Raw genomic sequence first — 18232 nt, forward strand, 5'->3', positions numbered from 1 at the left:
AGGAGCCTGCAGCTCTTCTCCTCCAAGAACGGAGTGTGTCTGAGGGGTGAGCTCTACCCTGCAGATACCCTGATTACAGGTAACTAAAGACACACTCAAACACACTCACAACCCTCTTTCTCATTGATATTCAGTTATACACACACACCTCCAGCTTACTGAGCTGGGCCCCTCAACACCACTGTGAAGTAGTGAACATCCTAGTAGGGAAATTACATTCCATTACTCTGCATTTAGCTGATGCTTTTATCCAAAACGACTTACAATAATTGCAGTGTACTACTACTTGCCAAAACTCACAAGTGCATCTCCTTTCTAAAACAAGTGACTAAGAGCATGATCTAGTGCTGAAGGCAAAGTGCAAGAAGCAAACTAAAAATATTGAAGGTGCTTAGGAGGGAGGATCCTGGTAGTACTTCTTGAAGAGGTGAGTTTTGAGCCTGAAGCGAAAGATGTGCAGCGACTCTGCTGTCCTGACGTCAGGGGGCAGTTCATTCCACCACTGCGGGGCCGGGACAGAGAAGAGCCGTGACCGCGTCAATCGACCGCAGGGGCCTCGGAGTGACAGGGCAGCCAATCGCCCCGAGGTAGCAGAGTGTAATGGTCGGGAGGGGGTGTAAGGTTTGACCATGGCCTGACCTGGACATTTAGGGCTGCCCCCGACGAGTCGAATCATCAGTCGGACCCTTAAGTCGTCTGAGATTCTTTAAGTCGAGCGGTTGTTTTTTTTCTCCTCTGTGGTGGGCTAAACCACTCACCTGCCTTGTGATTTATATAGGACAGGCCAATCATTTGTTTTAGACCTAGGCTATTACCATAGCTATTTGTTGTGCAGTAAAAGGACTTAAGACTAATATAGCGGAGGGAAGAAGGTAGGGAACCCTTCTCCCCTCCACTATGCGGAGCCTACTGTGCACCAGCAATCACGTGCATTTATGTGGAATATCAAATCTGATTAACTAGATCAGTCTTCTTGTATTGACTAAGATATCCGCTGGAATAGAGAGATTGAGTTCTTACATCCGCAGAAATGCTTCAGTGACAGCCAAAACATTTCCTTTTTGACTGCGGGCCCAACGCATGAGCCTATTCACGCACGCTTTGAAATGTGCAGTTGATGAGACTATTGTCAAATTGCCCAACCCTAATGTAGGCTATGGGAATCACTGCATTAAAACAAGGGGCATCCGAAGTAGATGGATAATGTGAGCTAGATGATGCATGTTTAGCGTTTGAGTTTAAAGCCAACTTAAAAAAATAAAATAAAAATCCCAGATGATGAGCCCAATTCCACATTCATAGTATGTATGCGTATGCGTACATTTTCAGTTTATCAGTTTAGTTTTTATTTGTTTTTATGTGTAATTGTATGATGCTTTTGTATTTATTTTCTATTGATGTTTGTTGTTTTATACGCTATATTGTATGTTTTATTGTAACCAGGGCACCATAGAAAACGAGACCTTGGTCTCAATGGGCTCCCCTGGTAAAATAAAGATTAAATAAATAAATAAATAGTGAATTTGAAAGGGGCATTTGAAACTGGAAAAACTACTGTCACTCTTTTACTACCACCCCCCCCGCCCCCCAACCTCTCCCCTCTTCCCTCCATCCTCCTCTCCATCCTCCCCTCCAACCTCTCCCCTCTTCCCTCCATCCTCCTCTCCATCCCCCCCTCCAACCTCTCCCCTCTTCCCTCCATCCTCCTCTCCATCCTCCCCTCCAACCTCTCCCCTCTTCCCTCCATCCTCCTCTCCATCCCCCCCTCCAACCTCTCCCCTCTTCCCTCCATCCTCCTCTCCATCCCCCCCTCCAACCTCTCCCCTCTTCCCTCCATCCTCCTCTCCATCCTCCCCTCCAACCTCTCCCCTCTTCCCTCCATCCTCCTCTCCCCCCCTCCAACCTCTCCCCTCTTCCCTCCATCCTCCTCTCCATCCCCCCCTCCAACCTCTCCCCTCTTCCCTCCATCCTCCTCTCCATCCTCCCCTCCAACCTCTCCCCTCTTCCCTCCATCCTCCTCTCCATCCCCCCCTCCAACCTCTCCCCTCTTCCCTCCATCCTCCTCTCCATCCCCCCCTCCAACCTCTCCCCTCTTCCCTCCATCCTCCTCTCCATCCCCCCCTCCAACCTCTCCCCTCTTCCCTCCATCCTCCTCTCCCCCCCTCCCCGCCTGCAGAGATAGACGTGGCCTGGCCAGAGGACGAGACTCAGCCAGAGTACCACTCAGTTCTGGAGCTGCGCCACTCTCGCGTCATCTGGCGGAACTGTCTCATCCTCAGCTTCACACTGTGAGTCTACGCACCCTTCTCTACCATACTGTACCATACTGTACCATACTATACCATACTGTACCATACTCTACCATACTATACCATACTCTACCATACTGTACCATACTCTACCATACTATACCATACTCTACCATACTGTACCATACTCTACCATACTATACTATACCATACTTTAACATACTCTACCATACTATACCATACTATACCATACTTTAACATACTCTACCATACTCTACCATACTCTACCATACTATACCTTACTATACCATACTCTACCATACTCTACCATACTATACCATACTTTAACATACTCTACCATACTATACCATACTCTACCATACTATACCATACTCTACCATACTATACCATACTCTACTATACTATACCATACTATACCATACTTGAACATACTCTACCATACTATACCATACTCTACCATACTCTACCATACTATACCATACTCTACCATACTCTACCATACTATACCATACTTTAACATACTCTACCATACTGCACCATACTCTAACATACTCTACCATACTCTACCTTACTATACCATACTCCCACACCTCATCCTCAGCTTCACACTGTGAGTCTACATACCATACTATACCATACTATACTATAAGCACTTCGAGCTGCATTTATTTGCATGAAAGGCGCTATACAAATAAAGTTTAGTTATATATATAAAGTTTATATATATACCATACTCTACCATACTCTATACTATACTTGTATACCATACTCTACCATACTCTATACCATACTATACCATACTCCAACACCTCAGCCTCAGCTTTGCACTGTGAGTCTACGTAGTATACTCCACCATACTATAACATACTCTACCATACTCTATACCATATTATACCATACTCCAACACCTCATCCTCAGCTTCACACTGTGAGTCTATATACCGCCAACACATGACTGGCTCCAGTATAGCTTCTGCCTGCCTAAGCCTATAGGGTTCCATCTAACGTTAGTATTGCTTCTGTCTGTAAGCCTATAGGGTTCCATCTAGTATTGCTTCTTTCTGTAAGCCTACAGGGTTCCACACCACCTGTCTGACTTCAGTATTGGTGTATTAGTAACTGTGGTGTTTTTGATTCAGCTTTGTTTCATTGGTTCCTAGACAAAGGGATCATCACATCACATCTCATCCTCTACTTCCCTCCCTCTCTGTCCTCTCCTCCTGTCCTCCTCCTCCTCCCCCCTTTTTCTCTCTCCATCCCCCCCACCCCCACCCCCCTCTCTTCTTGTCCTCTCATCCCCAGGTTCATAGGTACAGGTATCCAGTACTGCTTCACCAGGAACCTGCACAGCTACTCCCCCCACTTCTACTTTGCCTACTTCCTGCGTGTCATCACCGGAGCGCTGGCCTGCCTCTTCCTCTGCCTCTCCGTCAACCACTTTGGCCGCCGCGGTATCCTGCTGCTGTCGGCCATCGTCACCGGGCTGTCGTCCCTGCTGCTGCTGGCCCTCACACAGTGTAGGTTACACTCCATTCTCCTCCATCCACTCCTCTCCTCCATCCCCTCCTCTCCTCCATCCTCTCCTCCGTTCTCCTCCCCTCCTCCGTCCCCTCCTCTCCTCCATCTTCTCCTCCGTTCTCCTCTGTCGTCCTCTCCTCTCCATCCTTCTTTCCTCTGTTATCCAGTCCTCTTCTCCTCCTTTCTCTCCTTCATCCTTCTCTCCCCTGTTCTCCTCCTCTCCTCGGTCCTCCTCCTCCTCTCTTCTCCTCCTCTCCTCCCTCTTCATCTCCTCCATCCTCTTCTCCTCCTCTCTCTCCTCCCTCCTCCTCTCCTCTGTTCTCCTCCTCTCCACCGTCCTGCTCTCTCGTCTCCTCTGTCCTCCTCCTCTCTCCTCCTCTCCTCTCTCCTCCCTCTCTCTTCATCTATTCCCCCTGCTGGTTACTACTCCTCTACTGTATTCTCCTAGTCCTAGATGAATTATGCGTGTGTGTAGGTGTGTGTTTTATTTAGGTGTGTTTAGGTGTGTGTGTGTAGGCGTGTGTGTGTGTGTGTGTGTGTGTGTATGTGTGTGTGTGTCAGTGTTGGGCAGTAACGCTTTACTAGTAACGCATTACAGTAATTACTTTCCCCAGTAATGAGGGGTGTAGCGAGTTACTAATCAAATTTCAGTAATAATATTACAGTTACTTACCCCCCAGAAAGCTCGCTACTGCATTACTTTTGTCGTACACCTACTGTGTTTATTTATTTTCGTTTTACAAAGGGTGAAATAAAGTTTGGATTTAGGATGTGAAGAATGTCACCATTACCAAGCAGCGTAGCTAACTTTGAAAATGACAACGATAACATTCTGTGGCTGGAAATATGCGCATTATTTTTGATTTGATGGAGCTGAAAGATGACAACAAGAATGTCGTCAGATGTAAACTGATTCAGAAGAACATGAGGAGGAGGAAGATGAAGTTACATTCACTGACGTAGTAAACGCCCTGTAGACTGAAGGTGGTGGTGAGTTTTTTCTCCCCCCTCTGGGTGCGTTAAGTAACTGAGCGCTCACGCTTAGAATGCTCACTGTGGGCGCTGAGTGAATTTTCAAAACACTTAACGTTCTGCTCATTCTGAGCGCTGATCAACCGTCATATGTCAAAAACATTTGCAGAAAATGGCTATGCAAAAAGCAGTAGTAGGTGCGTAATTCAATGTTTTGACATTTCTGATGTGAGCAGTGAAATAAGCTTGCGGTGAAGTAGTAGTAGGTTGGGTCTTTATTTAGCAGAATTGAATGTAGGCCTACTTTTGCCTAGTTGTTGCTGTAGGCCTACAGTTTTGATTTGTTTTGCCCCTGTCTTATGTTCTCATTTTCAGCTATTATGTTCTCACTTTCTGCTACTAAGTTATTTAAGAGGTTGTTGAAAAGATAGAAAGCATATAACGTCCAAAGCTCCATATTAAGGAGGAGAGTAAACAGCATTGCTTATTCAATTTAATTGTATTTAGGCCTAATTGGTGCTGTAGGCCCTCAGTTTTGATTTCTCGTTCACTTTCAGTTTTAAATAAATAACAAGGCGTTTAAAAGGTTGTGTCTCGTCATCTGAGATTCACATGGTGGTGTACTGGGAAAGTAATATATTGCATAAGTAACTAGTTACTTTTGTCTGGGTGTAATACATAAAGTAACAATATTACTTTTAAAAAGGGTAATGAGTAATAACTAATATATTAAATTTTTTGAGTAACAAGCCCAACGTGTGTGTAGGCGTGTGTGTGTGGGGGGGATATGCATACCGGATGTGCTGTGAATATGAACATGGAACAAGGCTGTTGGGCATTGTTGGTTCAGGCTCTGACCTCTGTGGTGTTGTTCTAGACCTCTGTGGTGAACTCGAACCTGTGTGGTGTTGTTCTAGACCTCTGTGGTGATCTCTGACCTGTGTGGTGTTGTTCCAGACCTGCGTAGGGGGCTGGTACTCATGCTGTCTGTGGTGAACTCTAACCTCTGTGGTGATCTCTGACCTGTGTAGTGAACTCTGACCTGTATAGTGAACTCTAACCTGTGTGGTGAACTCTAACCTGTGTGGTGAACTCTAACCTGTGTGGTGAACTCTAACCTGTGTGGTGAACTCTAACCTGTGTGGTGAACTCTAACCTGTGTGGTGAACTCTAACCTGTATAGTGAACTCTGACCTGTGTGGTGGTGTTGCAGACCTGCGCGGGGGGCTGGTTCTGGTGCTGTCTGTGCTGGGTCTCCTCTCCTCCCAGGCCCTCGCCATGCTCAGTGCATTCTTCGCCAGTGAAGTCATGCCCACAGTCATACGGTAAGTACCAGTTCTTCCTGTTCTAAACAATCTAATTAGTGTGTGTGTGTCGTCTGTCTGTCTTGGCTGTGTGTGTGTGTGTGTGTGTGTGCGTGTGTGTGTGTGTGTGTGAGTGTGTGTGCGTGTGTGTGTGTGTGAGCGTGTGTGTGAGCGTGTGAACCTTGGCTGTAGGATGGATATGAATACTGGATGTAATGTTTAGGAATGTAATGGATGTAATGATTAGGAACCATGGGTGTAGAATTTAGTGGGGACGCTCGGGACATGTACCCATCAATATTCAGAGACTACTGTATTGTCCCCAACGCTTAAGAGATCTCCTTCTCTACTAGTCCCGCCTCCCTAGCCCAAGATCACTAATATGGGCTTGCTGTTTCTTGCTAACTCGTGAGAGGCTGGCTGTAGTATCTGGTTGAATTTGGTTGCGTGGCTTCAAAGTTCAGAGCCTCCGTCAACACTACAGTTCTGTGCTAATAAATACAGGGAAATCCTTGCTTCTCGTATTGATTCAGTATTGAAAGTGCATTTTAACGGCAACGACTTGCCTACCATTGCAAACGCGGCAAAATCTGACCCACAACGAGGCTCACTCACCTACTGAATTGCATAACGTTAACAAACCAGACAACTAGGCACGTTTTTTATCAATTTGTATGCAGCAAGTGCACATGTGGGCCAAATCATCAGTTCAGGAGGTTAAAGAACCAGCCTCAGGATGATCAGATCTGACTGTAGCTCAAATGTATGCCTTTTTATTTTATATAGTGCAAAAAATGTTATGTGCCCACCAAAGCTCAAATCAAAAATACGCCCTTGCTAGGAACATGGACTGGGGGAGTGTTGTTGGGTAAGGTGCCCCTGGTAATGTGATCCCCCATGTTTCTCTCCTCTCCCCCCCTCCTATCTCCTCTCCCCTCTTCTTTCCTCACTCCTCCCCTCCTCACTCCTCCTCTCTTACCCTCTCCATTCCTCCCCTCCTCCTTTCTCCATTCCTCTCCTTACTCCTCCACTCTCTCCTCTCTCCCCCTCTCTCCTCTCCTCACTCCTCCCTTCCTCTCCTCTCTCCTTCCCCCTCCTCCTCTCCTCTCCAGCGGTGGCTGCCTGGGTCTGGTCCTGGCGGCGGGCTGCGTGGGCATGGCCGCCTCCTCCCTGATGGAGCTGCAGAACAACAGCGGCTACTTCCTGCACCACGTGGTCTTCGCCTCCTTCGCCGTGCTCTCTGTCCTCTGCATCATGCTGCTCCCCGAGAGCAAGCGCAAGCCCCTCCCGGACTCCCTGAAGGACGGCGAGCGCCAGCGGCGGCCGCCCCTCTTCCAGTCGCGTGGCGAGCGGGACAGCCTGCCCCTGCTGCGCCCCAGGCCACCGGCGTCCGAGTACAACCCCGGCAACTACTCCCGCCTGGTTTCGGCCACGAAGAAGATGCTGGCCAAGGACGCGCTGCCCTATAAGATCTCCGCGCGAGGCGGCGGCGGCGGCGGCGCCCACCACCCGCCTCTGCTGGCGGCTAACGGCGGCGGCGGGGGGGCACAGGGGGGGAACGGCGGGGGGCAGGAGAACGGCCTGCTGAGGGAGGAGCTATCCTAGCACCATCCCCTGGACTGTGAACTGTGACATCATCTCTCTCCCTTGCCTTCTGGATACACACACACACACACACACACACACACACACACTTCTGTTGGCATCGTCCCGTACCACAATCCTGGGGACTGACTGGCGGGTTCTCAAACTGGACAATTATCGTTGGAGTAGAGGCGTTCTCATACGGAGTCAGTATTGTGGGGTGTGTAGCTCTGTCAGTTGTGTGTGTTTCCACCAACTGACTGATGCGGTGGCACGTCTTCTTTTTTTTTGAGGAATTTCTTGTACAGGCTTCAGTGAAGACGTGTTTTATTCCTTTAACAAACTGACAGTGATGTGTGTGTGACGTGTGTGATGTGTGTAATGTGTGTTGTGTGTAATGTGTGTGATGTGTGTGATGTGTGTGTATGAGCCAGTGGGGTTAAGAACCACTTAGGTCAGAAAAGAACACAGAGGTTTCACACTCTAGAGAGGAGTGTTGAGGCTGAGGTAGAGAGTAGAGTGTTGAGGCTGAGGTAGAGAGTAGAGTGTTGAGGCTGAGGTAGGGAGTAGAGTGTTGAGGCTGAGGTAGAGAGTAGAGTGTTGAGGCTGAGGTAGAGAATAGAGTGTTGAGGCTGAGGTAGAGAGTAGAGTGTTGAGGCTGAGGTAGAGAGTAGAGTGTTGAGGCTGAGGTAGAGAGTAGAGTGTTGAGGCTGAGGTAGAGAGTAGAGGAGTGTTGAGGCTGAGGTAGTGAGTAGAGTGTTGAGGCTGAGGTAGAGAGTAGAGTGTTGAGGCTGAGGTAGAGAGTAGAGGAGTGTTTCGGCTGAGGAGGAGAGGAGTGTTGAGGTAGAGAGTAGAAGAGTGTTGAGGCTGAGGTGGAGAGGGGAGGAGCGTTGAGGCTGAGGTTTCTGTGGTTGGGTCAGCTGAGCAGCCATGTCTGTCCACTTAGCCACTGACTGTCCACTCAGCTGCCTCTCATTAAAGATGTGGTTAGCCTGAAGCAGGGAGCCAAGGGCTGACTGGCTGACCGACTCCAACGGATAACTGACTGACGGTTTGCTGGCTGACTGACTGACTGACTGACTGACTTGGCTAATAGATTCGCCGGTGACTCGGAGCCGTATGACGGGAACCAGCAGTGTGGCTTGTGTTGTATTATAATGATAGGATGTTCAGAGAAGTCAAGTGGGCGCCATGGTGTCACTCGCCGGTCAAGCTGTGAGGTGAGAGAGGAGAGCCAGAGAGCTGTCCCTCACTAGTGATCTTTCTGACCAAACCGGCAGTAAGACCATGAGCGTGACCGCTATGGTCAGTCTGAGTCTGTTTAAGACAATGAAGGAGTTATGGGCCATGTAAATGTTATAAGATGATGATGAAGACAACACTGATTTGTGTCTTTAAATGTTGTTGTTGGGGAACAGGGAGTTACATTGCTAAAAGTACCATATCTTACACTGTGAAGTACTCTGTTCAAAGCAAGAGATCTGACAGGGATTGTTTTTAAGTGATACTTGAAATTCTTCTGCCTAATCTGAGGGCTATTTCTATGTCTCACCACTTCAGCTATGTACCCTTTCGCCTTGTCCTGATTTGACGGCTAGGCTGTTCACTGTGAGTTGAATGTGTTGGAATGTATCATTTTGGAGTTCATGCCACTACATATTTTGTCCTATAGGTGGTGCTATTGTATTCTGAGACCACTGCCACCATCAAAAGTTAAATACCTTTATTGTCCATGTTGAATTGTTGTGTCATGTCCTGGTGCCATGTTAAACTCGTCTTCACCTCTTGTCACATTTTGCTACCAGTAGGTGATGCTGTGGTCAAAGAAATGTATTGACTGTACAAAAACGTGCTGTAGCCTACTGTTCATCAAATAAAACCTTACCATGTTTTTTGGGCCACAAACAAAGCCCTCAGTTTGTATGATATTGAAGAATGAGACATTAAGAGTGTGAAAATAGGTTAGTCTCCAGATGTCTTGTTCATCACAGTGTTTGTGTGTGTTTGTGTGTGTGTCATCAGGGCTGGCCTCTCCTATAGGTGGAATAGGCAAATGCCTCGGGCCCCCAGCTTGGCAAAACCTTTTTTTAAACTCTCTAAAAAGTGTTTACGTTCTCATTGGATACAGTAAATGCCATGGATCATAAAACCAATCAAAATCACAGATTTTGGGGTGCGTCCCGCTCCGCAAGCAATAGCAGGGTATCTGCTGATTTCAGCATGTTAAATTTAAGACTTTATAAGACCTTTTTAATGCCACTTGAAATGGAATTTAAGACTGAGATTTACAACACAGACCCAGGACCAAGTGGCGGGATTACATCTCCGCACTGGGTAAAGATCCCCCAGGCAGAGCTGGTTGATGTTGCTAGGGAAAGGGATGTCTGGGGCCCCCTGCTGGAACTGCTGCCTCCGCAACCCGGCCCCAGATAAGCGGATAACGATGAATGGATGGATTTACAACAAATATGGTTGGTGAGACAACTCCACAGAACTAGCAAAGTGGGCCAATATACCCAATATAGTCTGGATTCCCTTCAGTAGACTTCAGCTAGCTTATGGAGCTAAGTTGCTGTTGTCCAAACAGTTTTCCTTGAACTTGCACTTCCACATGGTGGAGCTGCAGGACAGTAAGACTGAACACCCTGAATGGATTGATGTGATTGGCTAATGCCCCAAGCGAATGCGATACTAGGGTCACGTTCCAAGTGCGTCATTGCTGCGGATGATGGCCTAACTTTACAGGACAATGGGATGAGGGTGCCTCAGTCTTGATTGCTTGAGGGTGGGTAGGATCTATTGCAACAGGGGGCCTCCACAGAACATTTTGCCTAGGGCTTCCAAAAGTTTAGAGCCGGCGCTATGTATCATTCTCCTGATGATGTGTGAATTCTATTTTCTCGACCACAAACGAATGCACCATCAGCCCCCAGTTGCTCGAATGCACTAGATATAACTAGGTAACTGATATAATGGTATATAGATATAACTAGGTAACTGTGATATAATGGTATATAGCTCGAATGCACACAGGTCGGAGGTAGGTATTTTCCCACTTGCGACTTGCCACCTCCGACCACAAACGAACGCACCATTAATGCAGATACACCTATAGGCGCAGTGTGGCAAAAACTGTAAGTGGAAAATTTGGCAAGGAAATTGGGTGTTGGGGTAGTGGTACCCAAAATACAGGTTTAAGACATTAGAATATCCTCTCAAAAAGTGTTTTATTGATGAGGTTGACCCCAGAAACATAGATCTATGTGCACTAAATATGCTGAATATGGTGTACATATACCCTCCAATATTAACAGTATTTTACTCAGACCAAGTCACTGAAACATTGAAACTTTGCTTTTGACATTGAAAAAAGTATATGTTCCACTAAATCCTTGAAGTTAGATTTTAATATATGATGCAGGAGGGTATTAGGAGGACCAATAAAAACGATGAAACATTACTATTGCAATTTCTTTTAAGTTGGGTCCCTTTTTGACAGATTGACTGGACTACACCTCTACTATTCTCATCCCTCTCACTACCTCTGCCACCCTCACCCACGCCTCCTCTCCTCCAGCCTCTCCTCTGTCCAGCTTGCCTGTAACTGTTCTGTTGTCCTCCGCAGATGGCCAGATAAACCCAGTAACTCCCCAGTAACCCCCCCACCCCACCCCTCTTCCTCCTCAAGAGGCCAGTCCTCCCAGGTCTAGCCCGAGGGCCAGTAGCAGAGCCAGAATCAGGGGGCTGAGCGCCAGGATGGTACTGCCACTCTCTGCTGGGTCTGGGTAGCCATCGCTGGTTCTGCAGGGGTTCTTCACCTCAGGGTAGGGGATGGGCAGGTCGTCTGGGCTGGTACCGCTCAGACTGTCTCGCAGCTGGAACACAGCAGGAGGAGAGAGGTAGACTCGACCCAGATGCTTGTGATTGCTGCCCTCTTCAGTGTGTTTGAGAATGTGTGTGTGTGTGTGTCTCACCCTCTCCACCTCTCTGAAGACCCTGAGCAGGTTGTCTCCTAGAGCAGCTTTGACCTCTGTGTCATTCCAGCCTCTCCTCAGCAGCTCTGCCACCAGGGATGGCACCTTAGACACATCTTCCAGGCCCTCAGGCACCCTGCACATAGAGAGTGAGTGTGTGTGTGTGTGTGTGTGTGTGTGTGTGTGTGTGTGTGTGTGTGTGTGTGTGTGTGTGTGTGTGTGTGCGTGTGTGCGTGCGTGCGTGCGTGTGTGTTCATGCAAGTGAGAAACAGACCAAATGTCAGAAGTTCAATAACAAGGTGAGTAGAGGCAACACACACGCCGACTTGCTCTCTTTATCGTGGTCCTGGGAATAGAGTCTGATGGCCGCTGGCACAAAGGAATGCCTGAACCACTCTGTATTACACCTGGGTGGGATGAGCCTGTGGCTGAAGGTACTCCCCAATCCCCATCTGCCTCAGCTCATCATAGAGGGGATGGGAGGGGTTGTCCAGAATAGACTCCAGTTTGTCCCTCATCTTCCTCTCTACCACAGTCTCCAGGCTGTCTAGTTGTTGCCCCACAACAGAGACATCCCTCCTCACCAGCTTGTTCAGCTTGTTTGACTTCCCAGACCTCATACTGCCTCCAAAGCAGACAACGGCAAAGAACAGTGTGCTGGTTACAGGCTGGTAGAGGTGCAGAGGTGAAAGTGTATGCGAGTCCACTTTTTTAATTGGAAAGAATTTCCATGACATTCATAGTTAACTTCTTTGTAAAACATTTGCAAACTGCTCCTCCTGTAATAAAACTGTGAAAGTAACTGAATTTTACAGTTCCCACTCTATCGTGACCTCTGTATATTACAATGAGTAACTTTAAGAGTCATGGCCTTTGTTCAGTCAATCTCTCCAGGCTGTTGTGACTATCAGGTGATCGGCTTGATATATGGTACTTGTCTTTGAAATCAAGAACTGAACAATGATTTTTCATGGTGCCCACCCACATCCATTGTATGACCTAAACGGTGGTAGAGCAATTATCAACTTTCTCAAAAGTGCTAGTTTTGTCAACGTTTTGATCTGAACCATTGTATATGATCATAAGTAACCTTAAAACAGGGCTAAACATGATTTTTCCCTTTACTACTTTTCCCTTTACTTTACTTTCCCTACTGACTACTTTTTAGCATAAGGCGTTCCCACCCATAGATATGCTCCGCCCATCTAACCCGGGCTAGTGTCTCTCATTTGCTGCTACGACCTGTCATTCTGTCAATTTTGACCCGTCGATACGCCCTGAGAATACCAGCTTGGGTGGCAAAGTGGCACAGACTCTATTGTATGTATTGTATTGTATGTGGAGTGCAACAAGTCTGGAGGGAAACTAGGATGTACGTGACTGATCATCTAAACTCACCTGGACACTCCGTCGTAGTCCCCTCCAAAGCCAATGATACCAGCTCCAGCCACTCTCCTTATATGGTCAAAGTGATCTGGAGGAGACATCAATACAACACTTACAATATGTGCAGATGTGCACAAGTGCCTGAGTGTGTGTGTGTGTGTGTGTGTGTGTGTGTGTGTGTGTGTGTGTGTGTGTGTGTGTGTGTGTGTGTGTGTGTGTGTGTTTGATCCCCCATTCCACCTCAAGAACCTGCTACGTGGGACAGCTTGGCAGTTCGGCTGCAGGTCACGTAGTCGTTGTAGAAGTTGATCATCACAATTCCCTGCTTGTCTCTCTGGTGGGAGAGACAATACACTAGTAAACAGTTTGATAAAACATACTGTCATTTTGAGTCCGTTTTTATTGCCCTGTGAAGCACCTTGTATTGTAACTTTGAACGAAAAAGCGGCATATAAATAACATCCGATCTGGTGGATAAAACTAATGGAACAAACTAAAATATCTACAGTAGCCAGATCAAAGGAAACAGATAGAAATAAATAGAAACATTTTGTTTGTCTTTGTGTTTTACAGCCTTGTACAGTTGTCTCAGCACCCTGATGTTAGTAAAGCTCTGGGGGAGGCAGGCTTCTCTGACTTCCTTATGATGTGAAACGGGGAGAAGGGACTTTTTGATTAACTTTTTTATTGGTTCCTTGAAGATTGCAGCTTGAATGTGATCCTATATAATATATTATCAACGACTGTGGTTGAATGATTTCTCAACCACAATCTTTGTCAGTCATGTCATCATACCCCCCCCCCCCCACACACACACACACACTCACCACCCTCCTGAGGATATGGTCTGGAACGTTCCTCTTGTGAGGGCAGATGGAGTAGGCGGAGGAGTGGCTGAAGATGACGGGAGCCCTGGACATGTCCAGCACCTGGTTCATCACCTGCTCTGTCACATGGGCCAGGTCGATCAGCATTCCTATGCGGTTCATCTCCATGATCAGTTGCTGACAGGGTGAAAGATCTTTATCGTTAATGTTATCATGAACCTTACCGTTAATGTAATCATCATGGTTGTGTTCATTATCATTATTATCATCCTCTTCCTCATCATCATCATCATCATCAGTATCATAACGTTTCCACACATTCCTCTCTCATAAGACAGAAACGAGTCTACCTTGTAGTTTCTGAAGGGAAATGAAAGGTTTACAAGAGAATCCCCTGCTGCTTAGAGGAAAGGTCAGGAATATTATGACATTAAAACTGTCAGCTGAACTTTCCCTTTCAAATGAAATGAAACATATCTATTAATTCCTGCTAAGTACATGTGAAAAAGCAGAAGTATTCTCACACTGTGTATGTGAGTGTGTCAGTATAACAAAAGCCTACCTTGCCAAACTCAGACAGGCCATTGTGTTGGGATGGCTCTGCTCCTGTGTCAACACGCCAGTTATCAGCCCTGGAGAGGAGGGGAGAGGAGGGGAGAGGAGGGGAGGGGAGATCAGCCTACGGGTTTCTCACCAGGTGAGTCAGGTTAGGGACTGAGGGGGAATTACATGTCTGTTCCCACAGCCCAGCGAGGGCTCTGTGGTGGGTACAGACTCCCTGCTGCCGCCTGCTCACATGCTGATAGTGATACCAGGACAGGAGGCGACCTTCTGGAGCTGCTGGAATCCCCCAGATTCCCCACCACAGAGCTCTCTGTTCACTCAGAAGTCTGAGCTGTGTGCTGGACCGATGTTTATTTATGAGGGTGTACATGATCTGTAGATGCTCAGACTGTCAACTACAACTTTGTTGATATACAACAACTGCTTATGTTTACATAGAGCCTTTATTTAACCGGGCAATGTGACTGAGGGTGAGTGTGTGTGTGACGCCACGCGGCAGGGTCTCACCAGGGCGTGTTGCAGCTGTGTGTGAGGGTGAGATAGCGCACCCCTAGCTGGTACATGGTCCTCAGGGTACCCAGACTGCTGTCCAGGGAGTGCCCCCCCTCCACCCCGATCAGACTGGCTGTCTTGTTCTGGGCAAACGCATCCATGATGTCTGGTGGGTGGGTGAAGGGCAAACACACAATTTAGCGGAGAGAGGTGATAAGAGGGAAGAAAGTTTGCTTGAGATGAACGGTTGGAAGGTGATGAGTATGAAGCACAGTGCAGAGAGGGGAAGGAGAGGGAAGAGAGAGGAGAGAGGAAAGGAGAACTTTGCATGTTCTCATGTCTATCTAGAGTTTCAGTCAACGGACAGGTCCCTAACACAGATCTTCTTTCAGATTGACGCCCACAGTCATGAAAACACATAGGTGTCACTGCGTCTCTCAAAACGTTCTTTTGCTTTCAACCTCACTGGCTCCACTCTGGGTTTGATCTTTGGTCCCCTGACTTACAAACACACGTGACCAACTCCCATAAATATTCAGTATTAGCCAACTGCGCTACCAAAACGCTGGCGATTTCTGCTTCAGGTGGGCTGTATTCATACCGAGGAGTGTATTGAGTCCATGTCCTACTCAGTAACCACTGCTTACGTACTATCCTATTGGGACTGTCTTACCTTGACTGCTGGTGGCAAACATAAAGGCTTCTGGGTATTTGTGGCACATCCTGTGGACCACGTCTATCTGTTCGAGGGTCTGCCGGACAGCGTCCTTGTACTGGGTCTCACACGGAACGTACGCTGACCAGAACTACATCAGGACAATAACACTGTGTTACAGCAAATACTGTTTTAATAGTAAACCACAATCACATGAGTGTGTGTGTGTGTGTGTGTGTGTGCATGTGTGTGTACCTGTGCTCCTAGTCGTCCCTGCTTGATCTTGGGGATGTTGGTGTGCGTGTTGTTGAGTGTGTACAGGTCCACTTTGTTGAGCTGGTTGTTGAATTTTATCCTCAGCTGCCATGGTAGGTCATTATGTCTGCGGGTTAGAGGGTGCACAGGTAGATTATTACCCCCGGCTGCCCGAGCCCCAACCCAACACACTCTTGAGGAAAATTACTGTTTTCAGAGAAATATTGTGGTTTAATCTGATCCTGTTAGCTATTTCTAATTATGATGATTAGCCCCTGAGTGTGGCTGTCGGCCGGAGTTTCTGTAAGAAACTGTGGCTCCCTTCCCTAGACTTATGAGATAAGGGTGGCATTCCATGGTTGGTACATTCTGTGGACAACAGCAATTGTTGTGGTTAGAGTTAGAGCTGGGCGCCGAGGCGGCGTAGGTTATCTTGACCTCACAAGGCCAGAAACCACATGAGGGACCAGACCAGACCAGTCCAGACTAGTCTGGTTGGGGAAGGGGGGGGGGTGTTGGAGAGATTAATTTGGAATACATTCAGAACAAAGGGACACTGGACTGTGTGGTATTGTGTGAGATTGGGGGCCATCTTTTATTGAAATCAAAACACAACGCAGAGCTGAATAAGGACAATAATAAAAGACAACGAAAGTCAACACTCTCACACACACACACACACACACACACACACACACACACACACACACACACACACACACACACACACACACACACACACACTCACATCGTGCACCACAAAGGAATGGGAAAATGTTTGATCTATCTAACCTGGATCTATCGAAGAGCTCAAGAAAGAATCATAAAAGGTGTGTAACAGATTCAAATGGCATAACTTTCTGCTAGCACAATTGTAAAGCCGCAGGCTGGACTCCCTTGTTACAGATGTGTTGGCTGACTTACCCATCGATGAGCGGTGTTTCCGACATCACTCTCAGAGCGTGTGCCATGTATGTGTCCTGAGCCCAGGTCAGAGAAAGAGCACAGGCCATCACACACAGGAGGACCCCTCCCCAACTAGTACTGCCCCCCAACAACATGGTTATCATCTCTCTCTCTCTCTGGTTTTATCACTCTGTCTCTTTCAGCGTGTATTTCTCTTCTTTATCCCTCTTTCCCTCTCTTGAACTCTCTGACTCGTTGCTGTTGCTGTTGGCTGAAACACAGCAGGCCGAACCCTTGTAAGTGTTTCTGGACCCTCCTCAACTCTCTCCCCTCGTCTCTCTGTCCACAGCTGTCTCCAAACACCTCAGGTCGCTATCTAGAGTTCTTTCTCCACAGTCTCGGTGTTCCTCCAAGTATTTATCCCTGCTTCGCTCCTCCTCTGTGCCCTCTCCCCCTCTCTCTTTCTCTCTCCTTCTCTGTCTCTCGGCCATGCGGCTTGCTGCAACGGTCATCTCTCTGGTCGTAAACCCATAAACTATGATAGTTGTGTAATGTTGGACTGACGTGTGAGAAGACAGATAATATTAATTTACTAGAAATGGTGCTCGGAGAGCACAGCCTTTATTGCTTTTATACAACGGTTACTACAGCTATTAGTTTAAAATAGACACACAGCAATGTAAAATATTAACATTTATTCAAAACGAAGCATCATTCCCTCAATTCCGCGGAGCAAAATAGTTCCCCTAACAAATGGGTTGCCAAGCAACAACAACAACTACAATGCATTGGATCAAATGGGAGGCGCATTAATACTGAAAATGGAATGATATGCGGTCCCAGGTGTGTGTTACAAAGTATTTTAACACGGCTTCCAGCCAATCAGAATCCAGAACTAGAACTAACCGTTGTATAATAGACAATCAAGACTTTTTACCTGGACACTATTTGGCATAACAGCGTCGGTAACGTTACACAACTGTACAAATGGAGTGTTGTGTTGGGGGTTGGCACTCGTCCCATATAATAAGGGATCGTCCTGTATTGATAAATAAAATGCACTGTCCCTTACTGAATCAATATGGGACCCAATTTGGGGCATATTTTTGGGCACACCCCACTCTAATGCATATTGCATATTATGCACAATCAATAGACATTAGATCATAGGCATGGGCAAAATGTTTGGTCTGATAAACTTGGAAATAGCAAATGTCCGGTAGACCACAGAGACCAGACATTGCATAATGGTTATTTATGGTTTGATTAAGTTTATAATTACGTCATCACGCAACAAGTTTAAAGTCCAGCAATAGGCTGCCTTCAATCATGCCGCCAATGTTCTATTACCATAATAGACTCTTTCAATGGAACCAATGGAACTTTGGGTCAATAATAGGGTAACGACTTCCAAGTTTATCAGATCAAACATTTTGCCTATGTCTGATGTTTACCTCCACCCAAGTGACAGCGCAGGGTGAGAGGTAATGTTTTCGGTGGCATGTGTTCGTGTGTTTGTCTGTTA

At 47.0% G+C, this 18232-nt stretch overlaps 2 protein-coding genes across 2 annotated transcripts in view; one reads left to right on the top strand and one right to left on the bottom strand.

Moving 5' to 3' along the window:
- The window catches only part of slc22a31 (solute carrier family 22 member 31), a gene marked incomplete at both ends in the record, with an annotated part of 13771 nt that extends 6102 nt beyond the window's left edge, over positions 1–7669 (top strand). The window contains 5 exons of the mRNA XM_084437389.1: positions 1–79; positions 2177–2288; positions 3573–3787; positions 5974–6085; positions 7177–7669. The exon at positions 1–79 is cut by the window's left edge and continues 67 nt beyond it. Of these exons, the coding sequence (XP_084293515.1) occupies positions 1–79; positions 2177–2288; positions 3573–3787; positions 5974–6085; positions 7177–7669 (1011 nt within the window). The remainder of the gene's footprint in view (positions 80–2176; positions 2289–3572; positions 3788–5973; positions 6086–7176) is intronic.
- Positions 7670–11331: 3662 nt separating this feature from the next.
- On the bottom strand, positions 11332–16751 carry dpep1 (dipeptidase 1; the record flags this gene model as incomplete). The annotated part of the gene is made up of 10 exons (XM_084437390.1): positions 11332–11523; positions 11623–11758; positions 13021–13096; positions 13258–13342; positions 13836–14012; positions 14398–14467; positions 14907–15057; positions 15565–15697; positions 15802–15928; positions 16726–16751. The coding sequence occupies 10 exons, from the start codon at positions 16749–16751 to the stop codon at positions 11332–11334; spliced, it is 1173 nt and encodes a 390-aa protein (XP_084293516.1).
- Positions 16752–18232: the final 1481 nt, after the last annotated feature.

Source organism: Borostomias antarcticus (genome assembly GCF_949987555.1).
Source record: "Borostomias antarcticus genome assembly, chromosome: 4".
Taxonomy (NCBI): Eukaryota; Metazoa; Chordata; class Actinopteri; order Stomiiformes; family Stomiidae; genus Borostomias; species Borostomias antarcticus.